The sequence below is a fragment of the Mesocricetus auratus genome, unplaced genomic scaffold (genome assembly GCF_017639785.1).
Source record: "Mesocricetus auratus isolate SY011 unplaced genomic scaffold, BCM_Maur_2.0 Super-Scaffold_100021, whole genome shotgun sequence".
In the NCBI taxonomy this organism is placed as follows: domain Eukaryota; kingdom Metazoa; phylum Chordata; class Mammalia; order Rodentia; family Cricetidae; genus Mesocricetus; species Mesocricetus auratus.
Window position 1 is genome coordinate 15,270,681 of NW_024429202.1, and position 18,410 is coordinate 15,289,090.

The window sequence follows — 18,410 nt, forward strand, 5'->3', positions numbered from 1 at the left end:
TTGCTACAGGTCTAGAGAGATGGCTCAGCAGTTGAGAGTTTGCACTGGTCTTGCAAAGGACCTGGGTTAAGTTCTCAGCTTCTATATAGAGTGACTCACAACTGCCTGTACCTCCAGTTCCAGAAGCTGACGCTTCTGCTCTCCACAGACACATATACATGCACATAACCAGAAAGAAGATAAATATCTTTTAAAGCTCATTACAGATCATTATGAATACCTATACACCAAAAATTGGATCATCTAGGAGATGGACAGATTCCTAGACAATACAATTTTTCCAAGACAAAATTGGCATAGAAAAAAGTTTTTAAATGAACAAATCAACAACAAGCTCCAAGACTGAATTAGTAGTGTAAAGTCCTCCATTAAAACTACATGGCCATCTCAGTAGTTGCAGAAAATTCATTGTATAAGTTCAACATCCTTTCATAATAAAATCACTAAACAAATTATAATTGTATTTAGACAGAATGTGCTTCAGTGCAATATGGATCATATATGATAAACCTTGCATTATTCTGAATGAGGAAAAGCTACACTTTTTCTCAAAGATGGGAAACAAGGCATGGGTACTCACTTTCACCAGTTACAAAAATGAACTCAAAAGAGAGGGGTGATGCAAGTGTAAGACATGAAATATGCACGGGAAAATGGCTGGAGACACTAGGAAGGGCAAGATTTTTTTTTCACCAGATCCCAAATACCCAGGAAACAAAAACAAAATTATACCAATGGTATGTATGAAGTTAAAAAGCTTCTGTGCTACACAGAAAAAAAGGAAAGTTTGAAGAGACAGCATGTAGATGGAAAAATATTTGCAAACTAGACTTCTGCAGGGGCTAATATTCAAAATACTTGTATAACTAAAGGGTAAATACTCGATAGCAAAGACAGACAGACAGACAGACAGACAGACAGACAAGTGACCTAGTTAAGAATAGAAAATAGACCTGAATGAATAGTTATTTTTTTAAAAAAGTCATCCAGGACCAACAAGATGGCTCTGCAGGTAAAGATGCTTGCCACCAAGCCTGACAACTTGAATCTAGTCCCTGAGACCCACCTGGTAGAAGAAGGAGCTAGCTGACTCCCACAGTTGTCCTTTGGCCTATACACATTTGCCATGGTGTGCACTCCCCCAGTAAATAATTAAATACATGCAAAAGACACTTGACCAACAGTTAGATGGAAGAGTGTTCAAAATTAGTAATCTTCATACAATGTCAACTCAAAACTACAATAGGATATTACCTCACTCAAATAAGAATGCCCTATGGGGGAGGCTGGAGAGATGGCTCAGCAGTTAAGAGAACTAGTTGCTCTTTCAGAGGACCTGGGTTCAATTTTCAGTACCCAGAATGGCAATTCACAACCATCTGCAATTCCAGTTACAAAATATTGATGTGAATGAAAATTAATACAGCCATTATGAAAAATAGATAAAACCAGGACTTCCCTCAGTCTTATGTGTGTGTTAGTTAAAAGACTGGAGAGATGGCTCAGCCTAAATGGCTAGGCAATAAGGTGGATAGTTGGGGGGGGGAACCAATTTTCATACCAACTCTCCTGTTGTTCTCTCTCTCTCTCTCTCTCTCTCTCTCTCTCTCTCTCTCTCTCTCTCTCTCTCTCTCTCTCTCTCTCCTCTAATCCCTCTCTGACCTTTTTCATACTCTCCTTAACTCTTCCTGTTTTGCTAACATAGAAACAGCATTCTCCCTTAAGGGCAGTACAGAGGCCTCGTCGTAAGAACAAGAGGTCTAGGCCTCGTCTGCCCTGGAGGACAACCTCTGAGAGAGAGAGACTAAGGGTTTTTTGAGGCTGGTGATGCCCTTTTCTAAACCATGGATGTCATTATCTATAGAGGTCCAGAGTGGCCAGAGGCCAAGAGCTTCCCGAGGCCAAACACAACCAGCAATCCCTTGCCAGGTGGAGATTAGGGACATTACTATTACTCCCCTTTTTAGTTTTTTAGAAGTTGCATTTTTAAGGAGCTATGAGTACGCTCCACAATTCCCTGAGGACTACAAAGAATACCTGTTGTGATCAATTCTCCATTGAGTACAAAGTAGCTGAATGCCTTATTAGAATATCCAGACCTATTGTCTGTTTTTTTAAAATCACTTTTGGAACTCCCGTGTAAGCAAAACATTATAAACAGTGACTTATCACATACTTGGTGGCTCTTTTAGTTTGTGCAGTGGCCATCAAAAATACCTGAGTACCTATCAACTGCCATATGTACATATTTTATTTTTTTTTTGTTTTTTTTTTTTTGTTTTTACGAGACAGGGTTTCTCTGTATTGTTTTGGAGGCTGTCGGTCCAGCCTGGCCTCGAACTCACAGAGATCCGCCTGCCTCTGCCTCCCGAGTGCTGGGATTAAAGGCGTGCGCCACCAACGCCCGGCTTGTTTTGTATTTTTGAGACAGGGTTTCACTGTATTGATTTGGATCCCGTCCTGGAATTCACTCGGTAGACCAGGCTGGTCTTGAACTCACAGAGATCTGCCTGCCTCTGCCTCCCGAAGGCTGGGATTAAAGGCGTGTGCCACCAATGCCCGATCATGTGTACATATTTTAACTTGTCAAATTCTGTAACATGAGTAACATCCATTTGCCATAACTGATTAGGAAGTAGACCTCCAGGGTTCACTCCTAATTTAGTTATGGATAAACGTTGTGGGCATACCTCACTGTTTTCAGTTTTGACAAGCAGTCTCTCTAGTTAAACCAAATTGCTTTCTTGGACTTCTGATATTTTGATGATGAAAGTTATGAGACTGCAGAGCTCTTTTTGCTTGAGACAAAGCGACCAATTTTGTTAATCTATCTGTTGACTCATTTACTCTATCCAGTGGGCTGGGAGGTCTGAATGAGCTCTTATGTTATCCACAAAACATGGCAATTGTATTTTGAATTTGCTCAAATAATATTTGAACCTGGTCATTATTAGTTCCAATGCACTGAACTGTCTTATTGTTTGAAGAGCTTTTTTGGAAAACATAATGATTGTCAATATACTTAATTTAATTTATGAATCATTTACTAGAAGTTTAAAAACCATTGCGACAGCTCGTAACTTGACTATTTGAGCTGAAGTCAGAGTTGTTTGCTCCACATATTTCTTACCTTTATAACATAAGCTGTTCTTCTATTAGAATAGGAGAACTGGGGGCTGGAGAGATGGCTCAGAGGTTAAGAGCACTGATTGCTCTTCCAGGGGTCCTGAGTTCTATTCCCAGCAACCACATGGTGGCTCACAACCATCTACAATTCAATCTGGTGCCCTCTTCTGGCAGAACACTGTATAATAAATAAATAAATAAATAAATAAAACATTCTGAGAATAGGAGAACTATCAGTAAAAACCAACAGAGCATTTTTTTACAGGATTTTTTTCTTACAATTTTTGGGAATATAAAAAGATGCATTAGCTCAAACTATAACAGCCTATGAGCTGCAAACTGATTACGAATTCTCTCTGAAAACTGAGCACAAACAGTTGACCACAAATCACTGTTCTGAAACAATCAACCTGTTGCTTGGTATAAGTAACATGTATTGAGGAACCAAAAAATAAAATTAATAATGCAAATATCTGCACCTACATAACACACACACACCACAAACACACACCACACAAACACTACACAGATACAGCACACACACACACACACACATCACATACACACACACCATACACATGTACCACACACACCACATACACACCCCACACACACCCATACACCATACACACTCACACACCACACACACACATACACCACACACACACACACACACACACACACACGGTACACACACACCACATACAAACACACACACCACACATACACCACACACACACACATACAACATACACCCCCCACACACACACACACTACACAAACACAGGAACAGAGATGTAGCGGGGAGAGGAGAGATGAGAAGAACTTGACTAGTGTTACTGCACAGCAACATGACTGTAGACAAGTCCATAGTGTATATTTCAAGAAGCTATGACAGCCATACCTGGGCATGTTTGTGCTAGCCCACAGGAGGCTAAGGCAGGATAATTGCTACAAGTTCAGGGGGAGCCTGTGCTACGTAACAAGGCCCTGTCTCAAACAGGACAAAACAAGGAAAAAAGTTGAAAAACAAAACATTTTGACTATTTTTACCATAGAGAAATAAAACATCAACACATTTTACCCTGATTTAACCAGTGTGCAATATATACATGTATCAAAACATCACATGGTACCCCATTAATACATACAATTTTTATGGACCTGTTGGAAAACTGAGAGAGCTGCTAAATGAGCTGCGACCCCCGGGAAGGGACCCCCGACCCGCGGGGGTGAGGTGATGAGGGTCGCTACTAATTTGGTGGGCCTTCACGAGCAGATCCGATCTGGAAAGTGAACTTCAAGAGGTTAATGGAATCAGGCTCAAGACAACGTTCGCTGATCAAGAGCCTTTATTTTTGGGGGCGCGCGCTGGAATTTATAGAGGAAGGACCTCAGGGGGTGGTACAAGCATGTCAATCAAGTCTCAATTCAAATATACACCAAATACGGTAAAGACAAAGCTGTAGTTTTCCATCAGTCATCAGTTACATTCCACAAATGCTTGTCAGTGTAAGTCAGGTGCAAGAATTAGGGAAGGATAGGAAGTGTACAGCAGAACACTATAATTTTGTTAACAAAGACAATTACTCTGTAAGGGTACTTCCCCCTGTCTAGGCGGGTGGGCTGCCCTGTGTAAATTTAACTTTTATGGTTAGCCTTTTCCTTTGTCTCAAGGGCATGTGTGCTCGCAGTCACGTAGGCAGAAGGCCAAGAAACGGTTGACAGACTCCATTTTGTTCAAGGTTCCAGCAGTCCCCAACATCTCCCCCCCTTTTCTATATAGTAAAAGAAGAGAGCAGTTGGATGAAGTGCCTGGCTTAGGTTACCTGGTGGGCTTCCAGTTCTGGACATGGCGAGAGAGGATACGAATTAAGTTTTTGCCGGCAATGTTTAGAGAGCCATGTTTGCTCCCAGATTCTGGCACCAAGCTATCCCCGTCTTAAGCATCTCCACAGCCTGGAGCAGAGTGAACGCGGGCGGTTGGCCAGGTACTCAAACTCCTGAAAGCTCAAAGGCTGGAATGTAGGTTTGTCTACAGCCTCAGGTTCTTCGGGGTCTTGTTGAGAGAGCTGCTGATAGTGAACCTGAACTGAATTTTTGGTAGCCTCATCAACCTGATTTTTAACAAAACCAGTAAGGCGACAAAATGCCCAAGGACCAAAGGAAATAAGTAACATGAAGCCAATAAACGGTCTTAACAAACTAGGCAGCAAAGTCGATAGCCAGGGGGAGGTAGAGAACCAATTTTTGTACCAAGATTCACTTTGATCCAAATTTCTTTTTGTTTCTTCCAGACTCTGTTCAACTCTTCTGATACTATCTCTAACTAATCCTGATTTGTCTTTGAAAAAGCAACATTCCTCTTTAAGGGTGGCACAAACTCCCCCCTCCCGCAAAAAGGAGAGGTCGAGACCACGGCGGTTTTGTTGTACTACTTCAGCTAAGGAACCAACAGTTTGTTCTAAGTAATCTAAACCTCTTTTTAGCTCATCTACGTCTCTAATAACAGTGCGGGTTAGAGCATTAATAGAGTCCTTTGTGTGGATTAGGGGGAGTAAATTCCTGTGCCAGCACCTGTTGCACCCAGACCAACCAATATGGCTAGTGTGAGGGCGGTGACCGGCTCTCTTTTTTGGCGAGAGAGAGTTACAGTTGGATCACTTTGGGGCAATAAATCAGATTCAGGGCGAACAGTCAATTTGGGCACGAGTACAACAAGGACGCAGTAGTCCTTGTGTGCAAGGAAAACATCTACAATAATATGCGGGGATCACCCTGTGGAGCAAGCAAAAAAGGTGAGGTTGGGGGCAATAAGGAAGGAAGCATGAGTAGCAACTTGCATGGTTTGAGTACATGCTTCTAACAGCGGGGTGGGGGGAAGCATACGTGGTCCCAAAAGGCAGAGTCCAGATCCCACGACCTATCCTAAGGTCATGCCGCGTGGTTGTGGCTGCGTGCCCCAGCAAAGCAGATTGGTGTTGTTGGTGTAGATGGGTGAGCCGAAGGCTGCAATTCCTTCGTAGAATGGAGAGATGGGCGAATAGCAAATCCAGCAGCACTCATAGGTGGTGTTGGAGAGTGCCTGGGCTGAGGCGTTGACCATCTGAAGGATGAGGTCCGCGGTGGAGACTGGACCAGCGGGCATGGTGGGTTGATAAACAGTGGTGGCGGCAGCGGGAGCTGGAGAATGGAGATTAGGAAGAGGGCGAGGGGCGGCAGCCTTGGGTAGGAATGAGCCACCGCCAGAGGGGTATAAAAAAAGGATTGGGGTCAACAGCAATAGGGCGAAAGGAAGGGATTTCCTTCAAAAGTCCAATGGAAAAGGTGAGGCCTGGGTCCGTGCCAGAAACATATAGGCGTAGACCCCAGTAAGCGCCTCGGGAACCTTCCCAGAGGAACCTTTTTCCTGCAGCTGTAAACTGGATATGCAGGAGGTTGCACCAACTGCGTGAACAAAGGGGATTAAGTGGTGGTGGGCCAGAATTAAGCTGTCTGGCCGGGGGATGTAAGGAGAAATGGAAGAAGTAGCAGGCGATGTGGTGTTATCTTCACTGGGAGTTTTGTTATCAACAGCATCTGAAAGAGAAAACAAGAGAGTCCTCAGGGGCTTTTTCCCTGGGAGGGTTATAAAGCTTGACCAGTTTGTCTGGAAGCCAGCGTTTCTCCATTGCTGGTGTTATAAAAGCAAGCATGTTCTTTTCCCCAGATAAGGACTGGGTGAGGACCGAGCCATTGGCCCGTGTGCACATCCTTCCAAAGTACCTGTCGAAAGTTTTCACAGGTGGAAGGGTGCCAGAGCCGATCAGCAGCTGATTGGCCATTGTTGTCCAGAGAGAGAAAGTTGAGCACAAAAAGTACATGATTTAAAAGTAGGCGATGCTTGCCTTTGCGAGCGTACAGGGTTTCGCTTTCGGAAGAAAGCTTAAAGAGCATATTTTTTAAGGTCTGATTAGCTCGCTCTACAACTCCCTGTCCTTGAGGGTTAAAGGGAATTCCTGTTTTGTGGGTAATGCCAAATTTTTTGCAAAAATCCTTAAATTTAGAACTAATGTACCCTGGGCCATTGTCAGTTTTAATGGCGATAGGGACAGGAATAATAGTAAAACAATGTAAAACATGGGCAATAACGTCTTTGGTGGCCTCTCCTGTTTGGAGAGAGGCACAAACAAAGCCACTAAAGGTATCCACCGTAACATGAATATATTTAAGATTACCAAAGGCAGAATAATGAGTAACATCCATTTGCCAAAGCTCACCAGGCACAAGACCACGGGGGTTGACTCCTGTATGAGGTTCAGGCAAAAGGGAAAGGCAAGCTTTGCACGATTTAACTATCTCTTGAGCCTGTTCACGAGTGATGGAATATTGTAGCCTAAGTGTTTGTGCATTAAGGTGATGTAACCTATGATCTTGTTGTGCTAACTGTAAAGAGTTAGACTGATCAAACACAAACCAAAGAGAAGTCAGAGGTAGCTTTTATGCATCTGTCTGAAAGGTTTTTAGAAACCACCTTCTGTAGTGATTTGGCTAAGCTGATACATTCAACTTGAGAGACAATAAAATGGCAGAACAAATCCAAAGACACAAAGTGAAGGCTCTGTAATGGCACTGATCACACACACACACATACACACATACATACACACACATACAGCGGTTTGAGTGTAAAAGCTCCTTTAGTTTCAGACACTGGGTACCCTGACCACAGACAGTTTGTGTGGGGCTGAATAGAGCATGGACTTAGAACCCAGCAGGGTCACAAGGCTTCATATGCCCCTGCCACCCATGGATGTACCATAAACGACAGTGTGACACAGCAGTGACCTCACAGCTTTAAGTTCAGGACTGGCTAAAGAAATGCAGCGATGGCCTGGTAACACTAGCTGGGCCATTCAGATGCTGTCCAAGCTGACAAAGGCCACATGGAACTAGAATGACATACTTTTGGGGGCCTGACCGATCACAAGAAAACTAAACAGACCAAAAGTGCCACAAAGACTCCTAACTAATACGTTTACATTCAAGCCTTCTCTTTAGGTCTTAAAGAGCATGCTGTTCAGAGGTGGAAAACTTTTTGTTGGAAAGCCAGACGAGGCCATTCCACAGTGCCCGAGAGAGCAGAGTCTAGTCTGCACACTCTAGCATATAATACTGAAATGTGTTGGGATCGTAAAAGCAAGGCAATGTCCCAGCACAAGATCAGTGCAATTTACAGGATCAACATGCCTGCCACAGGATGCCCATGACAGAGCTACACGTGTACTGTCTATGGTGAGCCAGCCAGCACAGTTACTTTGGGGAAGGGTTTAAAACATAAACAAAATGTTTGCATTTGCAAATGAGGCATATGAACACCAAGGGAGTGTAACATCTACTCAGGGCACATTTCTTTTTTTATAGGTGTGAAAAATGAGTTAGGGAGAGATCACAGAAAGGTTGCTTATGGCATGCCAGGGACTACTGGGATTGTCCACTGCCCGTGTAGCAAAATGCCCATGAAAAATCCTTGTAACAATCCAAGAGTTCAGGGCCATGCTGAGGGCCCTGAAGGTTCGTTCCTGTGACCAGCCAGCACTACCACCACAGGGACTACCAAGAGAGGCCACCTAGCCTCTAAGGACTCCTAGACACTCAGGGGTCCCAGCTGTTAGCTGCATGACTCTAGGCTGATCTACCTTTAACACATTGTATCAAATATAGAATTTGATTGAAAAACTGCTTGTAAAAATAAAATTTAAATCACCCTGTAGATCAATGCAAAAGCATACCACACCGATACATCTATAAGAAAAACAATTCATCCAGAAAAACTACATCTGTGGCTTCCAAAAATAAAGCATCCACAAACCTGATTTCTTTTTGATAACGAAAATAGGGGTATTCCAAGGAGATGTGGAGAGTTCTATATGGCCAGCATTGAATTGCTCCTGCACAAGCTGCTGGGCTGCTTCTAATTTTTCTTTGACTAGAGGCTATTGCCCTACCCAGACAGGATCATCATTTATCCAGGTGATTTTATATGCCGGGGCGGGGGTGGGGTGGGGTGGGGTACAGGGGAGGTAGTAACCACTACTGAAAATTTTGAGCAGGTGGGCTATAGCCAAGGCACGCTCTATCATCGGGATTTTGGCGAGCCGCTTCTTCAGCTCAAGCCGCCTGTCTAGTGCATGGTCACCCCTGTGCCGCAGGAAGAGGTCTAGAGGTCTAGCAGGGAGAGGCGGTTCAGCTCCCTACCCTTCAGGGTCAAAAAGAGGGAACTGGAGTTTACGTGATGCCGAGGAGAGGAGCTGTGAAAACTTGTCGCTGAGAGCTTGAACGAGAGAGGAAGCAAGAGAATCGACAGTGGAGGAGTATTTGGGAGCAAAAGGTTGAGGAAGATCAGGGAGCTAGGAAAGATCGTAGGCAGGAGGTCTCGTGGCCAGAGAGACCTCGCGCCCGAACCCGACGGTATGCGGCAGCCTCTTCCTCTAGCTCCTGGGCGTCCCCAGGATCGAGAGGTTCCTCAGGAGGAGCAGAGGCGACAGCCCGTAGGGAGGGATAGATACAGGTGGTTAGAGATCGAACTTTAGGGGCAAATGAAGTAGGTTGATCAGAAGGAGAAGGAGGAAGCTTATCAAAGTCAGAGTTAGCAGAGGAAGAGGAACAATCTTTAGAAAGATCATTGACAGAACTTGCCCTGGAGCTACACTAGAACACCCTCAGGAAGCGACCTCTAGATGTTGTTGGGCATCTTTAAGAATTTGTTCATTTCGGGGGCTTTCCTCCGCGTTAACAATGATACCTTTTAAGAGATCCCAATACTGCTGCATAATTTTTATCGCTTTCAGAGCCTTTGGTTTCAAAATAATTAGTTAATTCGGCCCCGACTTGTTCCCAAGTACTGCAAACTATTTTTGGGCAGGTAATGACAAATCAGGGACAGACTTCATGTACAAAAAGCAAAAACTTAAGTAAATCTTTTTTCTTAACCTCAATGTTTCTATCTCTTAATTCTTTCTGAATTCCTTTAATAAATATGGCTTCCTTATTTTTTTTTTTAACCTCAGTGTATCTATCTCTTAATTCTTCTTGAATTCCTTTAATAAATCTAGCTTCTTTGCTGATACTAGTCCCCATTTTCGCGGGACGGATGGGACGGCGGTGTTAACCTAGGTCATTAGACTAACCCTACTCTGCGCCACCCGGATGGGGCTTACCTGACGCCTTACGAGTGGGCTCCGGACTCGTCGCTCCTCTGCCGTCCGATCGGTGGTCTGTAACTCGTGCCCCACGTTGGGCGCCAGTTGCGACCCCCGGGAAGGGACCCCCCGACCCGCGGGGGTGAGGTGATGAGGGTCGCTACTAATTTGGTGGGCCTTCACGAGCAGATCCGATCTGGAAAGTGAACTTCAAGAGGTTAATGGAATCAGGCTCAAGACAACGTTCGCTGATCAAGAGCCTTTATTTTTGGGGGCGCGCTGGAATTTATAGAGGAAGGACCTCAGGGGGTGGTACAAGCATGTCAATCAAGTCTCAATTCAAATATACACCAAATACGGTAAAGACAAAGCTGTAGTTTTCCATCAGTCATCAGTTACATTCCACAAATGCTTGTCAGTGTAAGTCAGGTGCAAGAATTAGGGAAGGATAGGAAGTGTACAGCAGAACACTATAATTTTGTTAACAAAGACAATTACTCTGTAAGGGTACTTCCCCCTGTCTAGGCGGGTGGGCTGCCCTGTGTAAATTTAACTTTTATGGTTAGCCTTTTCCTTTGTCTCAAGGGCATGTGTGCTCGCAGTCACGTAGGCAGAAGGCCAAGAAACGGTTGACAGACTCCATTTTGTTCAAGGTTCCAGCAGTCCCCAACAATGAGCATTTATTTATCGCACTTCAGAAATTCCATTTTTTTTCTAATTTTCCATCTCAGTAATTACCATCAGGAGGGTCCTGCCCTGCTTCTGCCTCCATGAATTCCAGCTTTGGGTCTGTGGTTATGTAGTGTGGTACCTACCCCCCCCCAGATCAACTGGCCTTTGTGATGTCCATAGAGACCATGCTGCATTAAATCCATCTGAAATAAGTTGACCCTTAGTTCTCACAGGATAAAACTGGACTTATTTCCAAAATGTGAGATTCATTCAGTATTTGAAGGTGATGCCTATGTAAGTGGATTATTGTAATTACTAATTGTCTATGGTCCTACCTCATGTGTGTGTATGACTATGTCATACTCTCCTGCTATCAGGGTCGAGGATGTATATGTGGAGAAGAACCCATCATCTATGTTATTATTTACTGTCTATCTAAACAAATATATTTTCTCCTTGAGTCGTTTTTTTCACAATTAATTGTGTAGCTTCAGTAGTTAGCAGTGCATTCTATATACAGTGTGTGATGTGTGGAAAATTGGGTGGCGAGTTAGAATCAAGTAACTTAGATCCCTTTCAGAACCAACTCTCTTCTAGGTCTTATATGACCAAGTATTAATTCTGTGGATCATGGAGCCTTTTGATGATAGTGCTAGCTGAATGTAAAAGAGAGATTTTATGAAAAATATCTGGCATATTATTTGTGTGTTTTGTGAAAGACTGAAATATACAACCTTCTATTCCTTTGACCTATCAGTGGGTACTCAACCCTTAACCAGAGCCAGCCGTCAAGAATACCCAGTTCTTGTGTTAAGCTTTCTTCCCACGTACTTTTCATCATCTCTCTAACCCCATCTCCAACTAGAGAACTTCCCTCAGTGCGTGCTGGAAATCTCTGATCAAGAGGTGCTGGAGTGGTACACTGCCAAGGACTTCATTGTGGGGAAGCCACTCACTATCCTTGGGAGGACCTTCTTCATCTATGACTGTGACCCGTTCACCCGACGGTACTACAGAGACAAGTTTGGAATGCCCGATTTGCCACGCGTTGATGTGAGCAAGCAAGAGCCACCTCCTGTAAAACAGGTAATGGAATAGAAGCCCCAAGTGTGGTAAGAAAACGATTTAGAAACTGAAGGAAAGAACCCGATAAAAATGGATGACTCCCATACGATAGAGGCCAACAAAAGGGGGAGTACAACGAGCCCATCGCCATATGAAGACACCACAGTCTAGTTGTCATCAAAGTAGAGCGACAATAATGAGGTCTTAGAGTCTGCTCGCTTTTAAAGATTTTTCAGTACATAGTGCTTGTCTCTTTGAAAATGCAGACTTCATATACTGTTGATAGAAAAGCCAGGTAGAATCACCTTTCTGAAGTGCTGTTTATGGTCATTATAATTCTTTAGGATATTGTTTACTTTGGCCTACCAAATATGATTGAAGGACTATAAAGGAATACATGGTTTATGCAGGATAAAGAATGAGGTTGACAAAATACATCTATCCACACTAATAGAAAATTGCAAGACTCACAAAAGATAAAGCCTATGCATATTAACGTGGAAAATGCCCATAGAATATTTTAGGTGAATAAGTATCTACATTTCTGTGCATAACCTCTGTTTATAAAGGCTGAGAAACAGCTGCCATGTAGTTTGTGGGCACCGTCTCTCTTTGTGGGCGTGGGGAGGGAAAGCAAGGGGATAACCACAGAACTTCCTTCTCTTAGTCCTTATGTGGCTCTAATTTTTATTTTTATAGGAAAGATGTACCACCTCTTAAAATGCTTTAATTTTCCCATTTTAAATTATGTTCAAATACACACAGCATACTGTCTTAACTACATTAAAGTATCTCGGTCAACGATATTAAACCAAAGTATATTTTGTAGATCTAAGTGGTTTCCCCACTTCAAGTCGATTAGTGTCCCATATCATGGAGTATTTTTTGTCTTGTTTTTGATTGTAGCTGTCAAATCTGGGATATTGCACATGGTAGACAGGTCCTCTATTACAAAGCAATATCTATAGCTCTTTTTACATAGCAGAGAAATTAATGACATTATAACCCCAAATCACAAGAATACTTACTTGTAGATTAGTTTGTAATGTCTGTCAGTTAACTGCTGTGTGTTCACTGTTATGAAACCATTTAAGTACTATCTAGTGTCCTGTCACTTTGCTAAACTTGGAAGAAATACCTGGCACACTGTTTGCCAGGCAGGTGCAGGGTAACTAACTCTCCCAGCTTTTGTTCATTTAGAAATATCTCAATTTGTCCCTTCTTTCTGAAGGACAGCTTTGCTAATTATAGAATTCACCATTGTGCTTTATTTCCTTTTACAATTTGGATATATTGGCCCACTGCCTTATGGTCTCAAAAGTTACTAGGGAGAAATATGCAAATAATCCTATTGTGTGTGACAAGGCAAGTCTCCCCTGCTTCTCAGATTCTCTTTCTCATTGGAACATTTGGTTATTCTGTGTCTGACAATGTGAGTCCTTGAACTCATCTTCAGGCTCTTTGTGTATTTTTATTGGTATCTTTCATCCAGCTGAAGAAATGTAAACTATTCTTTCTGCAGACATACTCTCTCCACATTTCTCTTTCTCCTCTTTTTTTGAGACTTGATGCTTATGTTGATTCCTAAGAGCATGCCCTAAACTCTGGTTGTTTTTCTACAGTCTTTTCTCTTTATAGTCCTCAGAGTTAGTAGTTTTCATTAGCCTAACTTCAGGAATTTCTTTCCTTCCTTTGTTCGTTCCTTCCTTCCTCCTCCCTTAGGGTCTCATATAGCCCAAACTATCCTATGTAGTTCTAGAACTGTCCTAGAACTCCTGATCCTCCTATCCTTAGCTCTAAGTGACGGGATTACAGACATGTCCCGTCCCCTTCTGGGATCATTCATTCTGCTTACTCAAATCTGTCTTTGAATCCTAAAAGTAAAATTTTCATTTTAATTTTCAGCTCTATAATTTCTTTAATTTACATTTTTTTTTTTTGGCTTTTCGAGACAGGGTTTCTCTGTGGCTTTGGAGGCTGTCCTGGAACTAGCTCTTGTAGACCAGGCTGGCCTGGAACTCACAGAGATCTGCCTGCCTCTGCCTCCCAAGTGCTGGGATTAAAGGCGTGCGCCACCAACGCCCAGCTTTAATTTACATTTTTAATTTATTTTGTGAATATGCTCACAGCATGCAAATAGAGGCAAGGGGACAATTTGATGGGAATGGTTTCTCTGTTTCTACTCTATGGGTTGTGGGGACTGAACTCAGGTTGTCAGTGAGCACTTTTAATTACTGGCCCATCTCACTGATCCTTTTTTTAAATTTAATTTTGGTTTTATTTCAGGTTTTCTATGTCTTGATTGATATTTAACTTCTTTATACTTAATTTTCTTGAGGTTTTCCACATCTCCCTTTAATTCTTTGAACATTAAAGAGAATTCTCTCTCTCTCTCTCTCTCTGTGTGTGTGTGTGTGTGTGTGTGTGTGTGTGTGTGTGTGTGTGTGTGAGATAGTACATATGTGGAGGTCAGGGGAGAACTTTTGGGAGCCGGTTCTCTCCTTCCACTGTGGATTTCAGGGTTCAAGTCCGGGTTGCGAGGCTTCTGTGGCAACTACCTCCCTTTACCCCCCCCCCAACCCATGTAACCATCCTGGAGTGTTTCTTAAAATATTTGTTTTAAAGCCTTTGTCAAGCATAACCCTCCCTAGGATCTTTGCCGGGGATGATCTCTGTTGCCCATTTTTTCCCTTTAACGTGTCAATTTCCTAGTTCTCTTATGTCTTGTGACTTGTTGAGAATGGGATGTCTATTTATTTATTTTTGAGACAAGGTCTAATTTTGTAACCCAGGTGGGCTATGAATTTGCAGTCTTCGGAAGTTGCTTTTGAGTAAGAGTTTCTGAGCTGACTTTGAAGAAGACATAGTCACCTCTTGTGTAATGTTAATACCGATAGCCTCATTACTTTTTCTTGTTTATCTCCAGGAGTTACCTCCATACAATGGCTATGGACTCATTGAAGACTCCGCTCAGAATTGTTTTGCTCTCATCCCCAAGGCCCCCAGAAAAGATATCATTAAAATGTTGGTGAACGACAACAAGGTGCTCCGCTATCTGGCTGCGCTGGTGAGGCAACTTTATACATTAAACTCTTTCTTCTGTCTCAGTACATTGGACAATTGTTCATTTTGTCTATAGGGTATAGAGTTACGGTGTCAGAGTCACGTGTTCACTACAGTAAGCACTGTATATGGTAACCACCCTTCAGAAATGAATATACTGCTTCTGAACCAAGATCCAGCTCAATTCTGACTCCCCATGAGCCATTCCTAGATCCATAATCTCTCCCTTCTATACCTCAAAGAAGAGAGTGTCAGGTCCTGTGAGTTACAGATGGTTGTGAGCCACCATGTGGGTGCTGGGAATTCAACCCAGGTCCTCTGGAAGAGCAGCCAGTGCTGTGAACTACTGAGCCGTCTCTCCAGCTCTCTAGAAGCTGCCTTTGATATGTAGCAGGTCGTTTAAAAGCATGAAGTTTAGAAACAAATGTAAGTTCAAAATTTTAAACTTTCTAAAACTCAAGCTTTGAAAAGATCTGATTATTACATTTATATTTAAGGAGATTAAGTGCAAGATTTCAACAAAGAATGAAAAACAGTCACCCCTCCAAAAAAAAAAACTATTTTAAGTTTCAAACTGTATTTCGAGGATGAAACTGAAAATTATGTTCCAAAAAAACACTTGTTAAAATCAATCCATTACATTTTAAAACAACCCTCTTAAGAAATGGAGAGTAAAGAGAATTTTTGTAATCTTATAACCCTACCATAAACAGCATACAGAGTGATGAAATGTTGAAAAAATTCTCAACATACTCCCTGCAATGAGGGACAAGGAAGGCAAGGCTACCTCATGCTCAGCCTCATTTAGAGTTTCTAGCTAGAGCAGCATGAGGGAGAAGGAAACAAAAATAACCCCAGGGTAGCTAATACTGTAGCCATGCGTGGACTCTGTGTGCCTTAGGAGTAGAGAAGGCACCCACAGCACGCCACTGAGCCCTGTAGTGGCAGAAGGCCTGTCCCACATCTCCTAGACCCCTAAGTATTGGTCACTGTGGTGGTTTGACTGAGATGTGTTGGAGAGTCATGGGCAGTTGATTACTTGGCTCCCAGTTCTGGGCACTGTTAGGGGAGGCTGTGGAGCCGTGGCTTTGTGGAGATGGTGTCTCTCCGGTACCTTGCCTATGTGATTCTCTTCTGCCTCCCCATCTCTTTCTGTCTTTGGATTCTCAAGTCAACATCTTAAAGCCAGGGATTCTTAAATAGAAACCCAGAGTTTTCTTCTGGGCCTGCACTCCCACAGGGCAGCAATCAACCAGACTTGAGTTAGGGTAGCCTGCCTTCCCAAAATGGAATCTGTCTGTTACAGCCCAGATCCTCAATACACGTCATGTTTATATCAATTCATCTTGGTTTCAGTTGAGGGTTCCTGGAAAGATCATGAACCCTGATATTCTCTTTTCTCCGTCTTCCTAGGAATCCCCTATCCCAGAAGACAAAGACCGTCGATTTATCTTTTCTTATTTTCTCGCCACTGACATGATCAGTATCTTTGAACCTCCTGTTCGAAACTCTGGTATCATCGGGGGCAAATTCCTGGGCAGGACTAAAGTTATTAAAACGTTCTCTCCAGTTGATAATCCCATCTACTATGGTCCAGGTGACTTCTTCATCGGTGCCGTGATTGAGGGTAAGCCTACACATGGCTCAGCGTTTCTTGTCGACTTGGAAAATGGATTCTTCACAACTGTGACTTCACACATTCTTAACCCTTATAAGAAGCAACTGGGCCGTGTTTCTGACCGAGATGATGCTAACAATGGCTGCACTCATGCTTCCATTTCTTAATCTCCTTGCATATCAGTTATACTATAAATCAATTGCATTTGTGGATACTGTGTTGTTGTAGATATGGTCTCCATTTGTTAGATGTTAACACAAGGAACCCCAGGAAGCCACTGAATGTTAATGTATACAGTTGATCAAAATTCACTAATCTGGCCAGGCAGTGGTAGCATACACCTTTAGTCTTAGCACTTGGGAGGCAGAGTCAGGTGGACCTCAGTGAGTTCAAGGCCAGCCCGGTCTACATAGCAAGTTCTAGGAGAGCCAGGACTTTGTAGGGAGATCTTCTCTCAAAAACAAGCAAACAAAACAACAAAACAAATCAGTTCACTAGTCAGCCACAAATGATTATCTGTGGATTTATTGTTAGAAGGTTATTTTGCTCCTGACTGCATGAGAGAAGCAAAGCTGAACTAAGTGTAACGCTACTCTCTCCACAGTGTTCGGCCATCGATTTGTCATCCTTGATACAGATGAGTACGTTTTAAAATACATGGAGAGCAACGCTTCCCAGTATTCACCAGAAGCCCTTGCCTCAATCCAGAACCGCATCAGAAAGCAGGATGCTCCTGCACCAGAACCAGAAAAGTACGTATGACTGACTGCATATCCACTCTGTGTGTGTTGTATGTGTATGTGGTATATGTGAACATGTGTGCATAGGTACATAGGTACACATGCTTGTTCACTCACGTGCAGAGGAGAGCATCAAGTATCCTGTTCTGTCATGCTATGCCTTATTTCTCTGAGGCACAGCCTCTCATAGAGTCTGGATCTTGGCCAGCAACCCAATGATCCCCTTGTCTCTGCTCCCCACAGCACTGGGGTTCAGGGTGCAGCCACCCCCAGGATTTTTTGTTTTGTTTTTACGCAGGTGCTGCAACCTGAGTTCCTCATACCCGAATGCTCACATAACATGCATTCTGACCCACCAAGCCATTGCTGCAAGCCTCTAGAAAGTAAAATCTTTTTTTTTTCCGAGACAGGGTTTTGTTTTGGAGCCTGTCCTGGAATTCACTCTATAGACCAGGCTGGCCTCAAACTCACAGAGATCCTCTTGCTCTGCCTTCCAAGTGCTGGGATTAAAGGTGTGTGCCACCAATGCCCGACAAAAAAGTCATTCTTGTCAAAATAAATGGGTAATGAATGATGTTTTAGAATTTCAACTTTCCTTTACCAGATTGGAGTTGTCAAACAGATGTAGATGGTTTCTTGGGCTCAACATAATAACTACCATCTTAGAAGGGTTCCAATTTTTCCCCTGTAGCAAATAATTAGTGAATGAATGCCTGTCATATCTGCTAGACTCAATGCCTGATATCACTAGGCCTCTGGTCTCATCAGTCTTATCAAAATAGATAAGAAATTGCTCTTTCTGGACTGAGCTAAGCAGGAATTGATAGAGTGTAATTAAAGTAAATCATACAGTATAATCAGTGACAAATACCATATAAAAATAAAGAAAATGTAGGTGGCAAGCAATTTGGAGGTTGGCAGTGGTTTGCACCTGCTTGGCAGAGG

The 18,410-nt window shown here is 42.9% G+C and overlaps 1 protein-coding gene across 1 annotated transcript in view; it reads left to right on the forward strand.

Annotated features, from left to right (window-relative positions):
- Positions 1-18,410, forward strand: part of Efhc1 (EF-hand domain containing 1) — a 44,647-nt gene that overhangs the window by 14,326 nt on the left and 11,911 nt on the right. Inside the window, exons 6-9 of the mRNA XM_005072279.4 lie at positions 11,845-12,065; positions 14,971-15,111; positions 16,521-16,734; positions 17,330-17,477. Of these exons, the coding sequence (XP_005072336.1) occupies positions 11,845-12,065; positions 14,971-15,111; positions 16,521-16,734; positions 17,330-17,477 (724 nt within the window). The remainder of the gene's footprint in view (positions 1-11,844; positions 12,066-14,970; positions 15,112-16,520; positions 16,735-17,329; positions 17,478-18,410) is intronic.